The sequence below is a fragment of the Haliotis asinina genome, chromosome 11 (genome assembly GCF_037392515.1).
Source record: "Haliotis asinina isolate JCU_RB_2024 chromosome 11, JCU_Hal_asi_v2, whole genome shotgun sequence".
Classification (NCBI taxonomy): Eukaryota; Metazoa; Mollusca; class Gastropoda; order Lepetellida; family Haliotidae; genus Haliotis; species Haliotis asinina.
In genome coordinates this window covers 55951523-55960685 of record NC_090290.1, presented here as the reverse complement: position 1 = coordinate 55960685, position 9163 = coordinate 55951523, and the positions used below count along the sequence as shown (strand labels likewise).

The 9163-nt window shown below is 40.1% G+C and overlaps 1 protein-coding gene across 1 annotated transcript; it reads left to right on the top strand.

The window, feature by feature from the left end:
• Positions 1–5041: 5041 nt before the first annotated feature.
• Positions 5042–9163, top strand: LOC137256342 (uncharacterized). The gene is made up of 4 exons (XM_067794118.1): positions 5042–5052; positions 7319–7391; positions 8095–8257; positions 9085–9163. Exons 2-4 carry the CDS (start codon positions 7331–7333, stop codon positions 9119–9121), a joined length of 261 nt encoding a protein of 86 aa, XP_067650219.1. The 5' UTR covers positions 5042–5052; positions 7319–7330; the 3' UTR covers positions 9122–9163.

Sequence of the window (9163 nt, the reverse complement as noted above, 5' to 3'; positions counted from 1 at the left end):
TCTGTAAAACCATGGAACGTATGGTGAATGATAGACTAACTTGGTACCTTGATACCAATAACCAGATCAAATATTCAATGTGGTTTCAGGAGAAATAGTAGTACCATTCATTATTTGGTACGTTTAGAATCCTTCGTTGAAAATGCTATAGTAAATAAACAACGTGCTATATCAATTTTCTTTGATCTCGAGAAAGCTTATAAAACGACTTGGAAACATGGCATTTTGAACGATTTACACGACTTTGAGTTGAGAGGCAGTTTGCCTCTTTTTATATCAGAGTTTGTAAAAGACAGGCAATTTCAGGGGAGGGGATCAAACTACCCTCTTACACCTACATCGATCATGGCTCCATCGTATATGGTGCAGCCTGCAAAAGTAACCTTAAACTTTTAGATTCTGTCCACCATCAAGGTCTAAGACTTTGTCTTGCCTCCTTCAGAACTTCACCCATCGAAAGCCTCTACATCGAGCCTGATGAGCCATTTCTTGACCAACGACGTATGAAATTAGCTTTACAGTACATAACAAAACTATACTCCAATCCTGCCTATAACTGTGTCTTTAAACCCCTTCTTGAGGACTTGTGCAACAAAAAGTCTTCTCTTGTTCCGCCTCTAGGGCACAGAATAAAACCCTTTATTTCTTTTGCCGGCATTGAGCTGGGAAATATATCTCCTTCCCGTCTTCTTTCTTCTCCTCCTTGGCAACTGGTTAGGCCACAAGTTCACCTAACATTAACTGCATTTAAATTATCAGAAACTAATGAATTACAATAAAAACAAGAATATTATGAACTAAAATATAAATATAGCAATTACAAATCCCGATTTACAGATGGGTCCAAGGACGGGCTTGTACCACTGACATTGGATCCAGAACAATATCTTCCAGAATGCCAGATAACAGGTCTATTTTTACTGCAGAAGCAAACGCAATATTAACGGCTCTAAAATATATTCAAACATAAACAGTATATAATCTATTCCGACTCTCTTTCTTGCCGACAGGCTATTAAAAATTTGTTTTGTAAACACCCATTTTTAATTGAAATTATTGAATTGTATAATAATCTTGCTACTGGCCAATACGACGTCGTCTTTTGTTGGTTACCCATCCACGTAGGTATTTCAGGGAATACACTGGCTGATTTTGCTGCCAAAGCAGCACTTATCAAATCTGTGACTCCACTTCTTATTCCATACTCAGGCCTTAAAAACTGCTGTTAGATCTTATATCCGTGATCTGATGCAAAAGAAGTGGGACACCCAAGTAGGTATCAATATATTACATGAAATAAAACCTTACATTGGTTATACCCTCTTGGGCTGTCAGTCCAGATTTGAAGATGTCATCCTACGACGATGTCGTATTGGTCATACGAGGTCATACACATGTATACCTGTTCAAGGGTGAAGATCCTCGCTTTGCATCCCCTGTGATGAGAGAATAACCAGTCAAGCATATCCTGTTTGACAGTGCTGAATTCTCCATCATAAGGGATAAATATTTCAATGTAAAAATACTACGAATCTTTTTAACACTGTAAATTCTCATTTAATTATTGGAGTTTTAAAAGAAATTGATTTCCTTGCTGAATTGTAATTGATATGTTCTGTAGATAGTTGTATTTTAGATAGTAGTATTGATTAGTAACACAGATTATTAGTGGATGCACCCTCAAAGGCGGTTGAAGTATTGTAAAATTATTGTCCTCCTGAGAGGGTTCATAAATCCAAAATGTTCAAAGTCAATTTATACTTATTAGGACGTAGTATTCTTGTTATTTTAATGGTGGCAAACATATCTTACAATCGCCAACCGCTGAAGGGATGCTGTAAATCCAGCTAGGGTCCATGCAGGTAGCAGAGGTACTGTAAGTCCCAGTGGTACCTAGTATGGTGATCTACCTTATGTTGTTGGCGATCTACAGCCTGCTTTCATATTCTATTGTCCAACTTGTATTGTGATATTAGTTTTAACTTTCAAGGCTCGTTTTAATTCTCACATATCTTCTATTTCAGTATCTAACATGTTCTCTTCACTATATCGCTGCAATATTGCTGATGTCACAGTAAATAATAACTCGCTCACTCACTCACTCACTCACTCACTCACTATGTGGTCATTTTGTTACGGTTAAAAAATTACCGTGACGAAATGTGTAAGAAATCCTCTACGAACCAGCAAAACAGAACAAAGACAAATCTAAAACAGTCAAACATTGTATTATTAAGCAATGAGAGCAAGTTATACAAACTCACAAGTCAATTTCACAATAATGATTTCAAATACTATACAAACGAGACAAAATCTAAGGCAATGGGTCACAAAATATATATCAAACTCATCAAAGTGTTAGTGCGAGAGGGAAACAGTTATGCAGAATGTAAGAGCGATCGGTCTGGCAGCGGCTACGTAGATCAGGCTTTGACGGATGGAGAAAGATATACCCCAATTAACGTGTCTGTGTCCGTTGCCGTGGCCGTGGCCGACACGGCCACTAGCCTTTATATATACATTCAGTCATTTCCTGAAATGTCGAACACATACGACCATCGTCACTAACTGACTGCTCTAGAATAGTCTTCCGGAAGTCAACAAATAGAAAGCCAAGGGCAGATAATTCGAAAGTACACCCTGTAGAGGCGTGTCGCTTAAATAATTTTCGGTACGAAATGTGACCCTTTATAACTAACACTAAAACCTTAAATATTGTGACCGAGTTACAACTACAACAATAATAGTTAATAACAACTAAAATCACTGAAAATACACTCTCGTAACACTCTCCCCCTTGGGGAAAAGAAAGTTCCAGTCATAGCAATAATAACATAATAACAAGACATGTAATAATATGAGTAATATGAGAAACTTCTTGCAGAATTACTATGACAAAATGCAGATACATACACACAGCATCATCACGTCATCATACATTTATACCCTGGAAAGTGCATCAGCACAAACATTGTCTTTGCCTTTAATGTGTTTGATCACAAGATTGAGCCCTTGCAAGGTCAAACTCCACCTTACGAGTCTTTGGTTCTTGTTCTTTATTTTGTGAAGAAAAGTTAAGGGATTGTGATCAGTAAAAACTTCAGTTGGCAAAGTGGTCCTAATGTCTCTTCCTCAATGGTAGAATAGTTTCTATGGTGCTTGTCAAACGTCTTTGAAAAATAACAAACTGGATGTTCAATTCCTGAATCATCCTCTGGAATCAGGACAGCACCTGCACCAACATCACTTGCATCAGTTTGCAACTTAAATGCTTTCTCAAAATTTAGTGCCTGTAATACTGGAGAATTCATGAGTATGTCTTTGACTTTTTCATATGCAGTCTGACAACTGCTATCCCACTTGAATTTTACCTTTTCCCCCAGAGTTCACCCATCTGTTTGATGTTGCGGAGCTGAATTCGGTTGTACAGAAAGTCTTTGATACGGTTGGATTCGACGGTACGGAAGCAGAGTGCACACTTTTCGTCCACCAGAACGCCCTTTTACCTAGCGGTTTGAACTTCGTCTACACATCGTGAGTAAACACTTGATGTATTTAATATGTTTTTTTTTTCATAAGAGCGCTGACTCCGCTCTATAGTTTCTTGTAAAATCAGTGTCGATTGCACGACTCGGTCTACATTAAGAATATGTGTTCATGAACACGCCGTCAACTCGTGAAGATCCGGGTTAGAATATTGGCCTTCAGTAATCCATGCATGTCGTAAGAGGCGACTAACGGGATCGGGTGGTCAGGTTCGCTGATTTAGTTCACACATGTCATGGTATCCTTAGTGCTAATGAGGTTCATCACTGAATTGTCTGGTCCAGACCAGACCGACGCCATGTAGCTGTAATATTGTTGAATGTGGCGTTAAAAGCCATTCAAAAACCAACCAACCAACCAACCAACAAACAAACCAACAAACAAACCATCCATCCATCCAACCAACCTACCAACCAACCAGCCAACCAACGTAACAACGACCCGTGTGCCTGGCACTGACTCACAGTCAGACCAACTGTTCACCTGAATACAAGTGGGAACATGTGATATAAGTTTTAATAGAAAAGTGCGAGGGACACTGTACCCTGAAATACTTGGGAGGTTCACTGTACCCTCTGTGCGGTGTAAAACTAAACTCCCTCACTCACACTCATTCAACTCACATGCACTGGACACTCTTACAGAAATGAAATAATATAATTGGTACGAGAGTGTATTTTCTGTAAGTTGCATTATTGATTAAGCCGTAATTATTTTTTGGGTCGCAGTGTTTAAAGTTGTGGGTGATTGTTATTATGGGTCACATTTCATATCATAAATATTCAGTGCTTTTCGTACTTTGGCAGCAGGTGCGAAGGTAGCGCTTTACAGTTACCTCCCTTTGACTCTGCGTTTTATTGGTTGTGCGTACTTCCGGGAGACTACTGGGAGACTCAATGGTGATGGCGATGGTCATAAGTGCTCGAATGTTCAGGAACTAGTGACTTTGTATACACAGCCTAGTTCTCGTGTTGACCACACACATGCACACAGATCAACTGAAGTACATTAAACTTCCTACCTTCGTCAACGCTTGACCTACATAACCACTGCCTGACCACTCGCTGTATATATTCTGCATAACTGTTCTCACTCTGAAACCAAGACTTTGGTGAGTTGACATTCTATTTGTGACCTACCACTTTAGATTTGACTAATTTGCATTGTACATGAAACCTCTCCTGTGTACCTTTGTAACTTGCTGCTGTTTGCTGAACACATACTATTGAAAATTTCAGACTTATAAGTGTTATATTTCTGTTTTTGTCTTTATCTTGCCGGAATGAATGTAAAACATTGCTGCGTTGCCCTAAGTTAGAGGGGCAGGCTGAGATGTCAACATATTATGTATGGATAACACATCAGAACAACATTTGTGAATTTCACACGAAAAGGAAATGCTTTATCTTCTTTACTTTCAGGATGGGTTACCTTATCTGAAGAGCTTATCTGAAGAGCTATATATATAGCTGCAGTTTTTTGTAACCTGTCTCTTGTCTTCTACAGGTAAGTTGCGCTGCGATAAACAGTTATGGAGAGAGAAAGAAAGCGAGAGTGCGTGTGTCTGTGTGAGACAGAAAGCGACAGGCATGTAGGTAGAGAGAAAGTGGGAGAGGAAAAGTGTATGTGTGTGAGAAAGAGAGGGAGAGAAAGAATGAGTGAGTGTGGTTTTATGCTGACTGTAGCAAGGCTCCAGCGTAGAGAGAAAGGAGAGAGATAGGGAATCTGATATATCGGCCATATGTCGTTGTATCTGCCACGGTTTAATCTCTAATCGCCTAAATCTCTATTCGCCTACCTATCCAAGTGCCAAAACAAAGCTGACAAGCTAGGATGAACAAATGCACCCCCTACTCTTATAATGAAACCACCTGACCAAGGCTGTAGTGATCTTGACTGACCTTTGTTATAGGAACAGTAACCGAAGTAGGAAGACAAGTATATTTAAAATGAATTTCATTATTTATTAAGATGCAAAGCTTTGGCGAATGAACGTTCTTCTTTTAGTATGTCAAAATAATGACTTTTTTCCAAGTTTTTATGTCTGAGAGATACATGTTAGCTTGGTTGCCGTGTGCAAAGGCAATAGATTTACATGATTTGTAGGGATTTTGTTTTTTATCACACTTTTTCGTCTGGGGAAAGTTTGGTCTAACTTCTTTCTGCTAAAAGTGCAAATATTCTTCTTTGCTATTAGGCAAGTAATGTTTAGAGGTTTGTAAATTTCGTCATTAAAACCAAAGAATATATTTTCTAATGTTAATTCAATTTGCCCTTCGTTGAATATGACATGAGGACAATTCAGTCTGCACTCTCTACTGAAAACTACACACAAACAGTAGATGTCATATAGACTCTCGTGCCTGTCCACAAAATGTGCATAATGGCGATTCTCTAACTCTGACGAATAATATTAAAATATTGGAAATAATGAATTACTTATAGAGAGGTAAACTTAAACATGTGCAAAAGTAAATTTACTAAAACAATAACTTGGTAGCCACTGTTGATTGATTTAGTGCCACTGCCATCTGAATCAGAACAGCAGAAAAGAATGACATTATTCAGTGCACGTATCCGCAATCAAAGTGCCACGTCCATTTTCCTTTTTCTGTCAGTGCTTGTATTTTACCTGTATAAAGGTGTAACAACATATGTGCCAAGAAAGTTTCCGCCTCCTAACATGCCACTTGCCGCGTGTTAGGAGGGAAACTCTTTCCTAAGACTAAGATATCGTAACTTTTCTCGTAGCATTCGTACTTCCTATCTTGCAGTGTAGTAGGTACGACTGCAGCGAGAAAAGTTTCGAGATCCTAGGCTCACGAGATCCTTGTGAAACAGGACCCAGGCTTACATATTGTGAATTGGCTCCCTATTTAGCTCGATCGTGTTGTCCGTTGGTTGGAAACGCGTCATCCAATCCGATCACTGTTTCATTTTGAGTTGTTTCCAAACTGTGGTCAGCGTAACCGACGTCTTACACACCCACACAAATATCCTGGAGACATAACTCTGCCATGATGTACCTATGCTGTATATCGTGGCAGCCTGAAGCACTCAGATATCCTTGTCTGAAAGCAGCCTATCATCTCAGTCACAGAGATACTTTTTCAGCCCTTCGAACTGAAAAGAATCAAGCGTGGACTGCAGCCAGCTGAATGTAGCAGTACAAGCAAGTGGGGAACGCAGAGCATCGGTAGCATGCATCAGTCCATTGGGGCACATGGAACACGCATAGCGTTGCTAGCATGTACTGCCGTCCGGCACGAGGAACACACATGACACTAGTAGCATGCATCAGTACGAGCACGTGGGACACGCACAGCGTTGGTAGCATGCAGCACGTGGGGCTCATGAACCACGTTTGTCTCCTCCAGAGTGCAGGTCCCAGATTTTCGAAGTTCTCATAGCGCTACGATAGTCGTAAGTCAATGTTAATGTATGGTACTTACGACTATCTTAGCGCTAAGAGAGCTTCGAAAATCTAGGTCCGGGAAAATGTTATCTCATTTTGACTATCATGTCTGTGACGTGGCCTTTTCTGGAGTTGATGAATTTGGATAATGTTCCTCAAATAGAAAAGGTAATGTTGTCTTTCCATGTTGTAAGACAGATAAAGAGGCTTGAATCAGCAAGTGTAAATTCTAGCCTATATCGATCAATGGGCACGATGCTTCGTAAGAGGTGGAGTATTACCGGAATGCCATCTGTGACCTTGATTTTGCTGGGTATCTTTCCTACATTCAAGTGAACTCGATGAACTATATTCCAGAACTCTGCAGTCATGAAAGTCTTTGTCGTCGCCCTTCTGCTTGTTCCTCTGGTGCATTGTTTTTTACTGGACGGTGAGTATTATACTAGCTTTGTTCTTGTTTACCTGACCCTTGAGGATACGCGATAGAAGTAGTCTTCAGCAACACATTCTTGTCATAAGAGGCGACTAACGAGAACGGTTGGTCTAGCACTCTGCCTTGACTGACACGTCATTATATCCCATTTGTACAGATTGACACACATGCCGTTGATCACTGGATTGTCTGTCCCAGACTCCATTTTTACAGACCGTCGCCATATAGCTGGACTATTGCTGGATGCGGCGTTAAACAAACTAACCGATCATATTTCCTTGTGACTGTAGCTACCTTTACCAGGCTGTAGTGGCGTAGTCCAATGGTTAAAGTGTTCACTGGTCACAATTTTTGATTCCACACATGGATTTTCGTTACCAATCGATGGTACCACGATGTAGGGAGATTATTACGGATGATTGAGGCGTAAAATAACACTCACTTACTGTTTTGTGTTTCATAGACACGTGTCTCGTAACAAATGGGATGTCAGGTCATGCCAATTCTGTATAAAATATACCTTGAGGATAAAGCTTGGCCACTGACCTCTTAAAATAAATCAAACTCCTCATAGCAAAGGTGGGCATTCTTTACCAAACTTCATTTATACTTTCTGTGTGTATTTATTGTGGCTTAGGACAAATGGTGGAGCATGAAGATCCGTACAAAAATTGCTATTTTGTATTGTGTTCTGAACCAGATTTTGCACACATCTTTGATGTCTCCGAGCTGAAGAGCGTTGTCCAGAAAATTGCCGACAACATCGGATCTGACGCCAGCGAGGCCGCCTGTGAGAAAGAGTGCACCGTCATCCTTCACAGCAATGCGCTTCTCAGCAGCGGCTGCGACCTTGTCTGCAGATCGTAAGATGCATTTTTTAATCAAACTGTTTAAAATAGTTGCAAAATTAGTTTTGGCTATTAGCTTGCACAAATATGCTGTTGAATGTTAAATAATGGAGAAGAAGAAGAATGAATAATTAAAACTCTTTTGTGACCAGAAACGTTCAGAATGTATATTCATTTCACCCCCTCACAGCACAAAGTCTAAGGTTTTGCATCAGTCTGTGAAAGGTTTCGTCAAATAGCACAAACTGTGACAAAGACGCATCCGTCTTCTTCCCCGCATGATTTTTCTATTTAAGTTCAAGCTAACGCCATTGACTGTATATTCTCCTCCTATTATAAGATGACGTCAGTAGCTCCATGTTCTCCTCCAGTTATAAGATGACGTCAGTAGCTCTATGTCCTCCGATTATAAGATGACGTCAGTAGCTCTATGTTCTCCTCCTATTATAAGATGACGTCAGTAGCTCTATGTTCTCCTCTATTTTTTGTCTGACTTCAACGAGCGTATGTTCTCCTACAAATTTAAACTGACACCATTAACAGGGGGTTTTCATTAAAATTTAAGTTCACACCTGTAACCGTATGGTCTCCAATTTTAAGCGGGGCAGTAGGGTAGCCTAGTATTTAAAGCGTTGGCTCGTCACGCCGAAGTCCCGGGTTCCCGACATACAATTATACTCACTCACTCACTCAAATTTTAGGTTAACCGACTTCTGAATAGGCCTTCAACAAACATCCATTACTAAACGCGAGACGCCGCAATATACTTTAGACCAGGCAAAGCATCTAAGACAGTGTGAATAGCATCAACTAATTAAAAGAAAGTACGTTTTTGCTTCCAGATTCCAGAGCCTTGTGACCCGCTTCCACATCGCCTAGACTTTGATACTGGTTCCAACAAATAAAACCGAACATAATGGT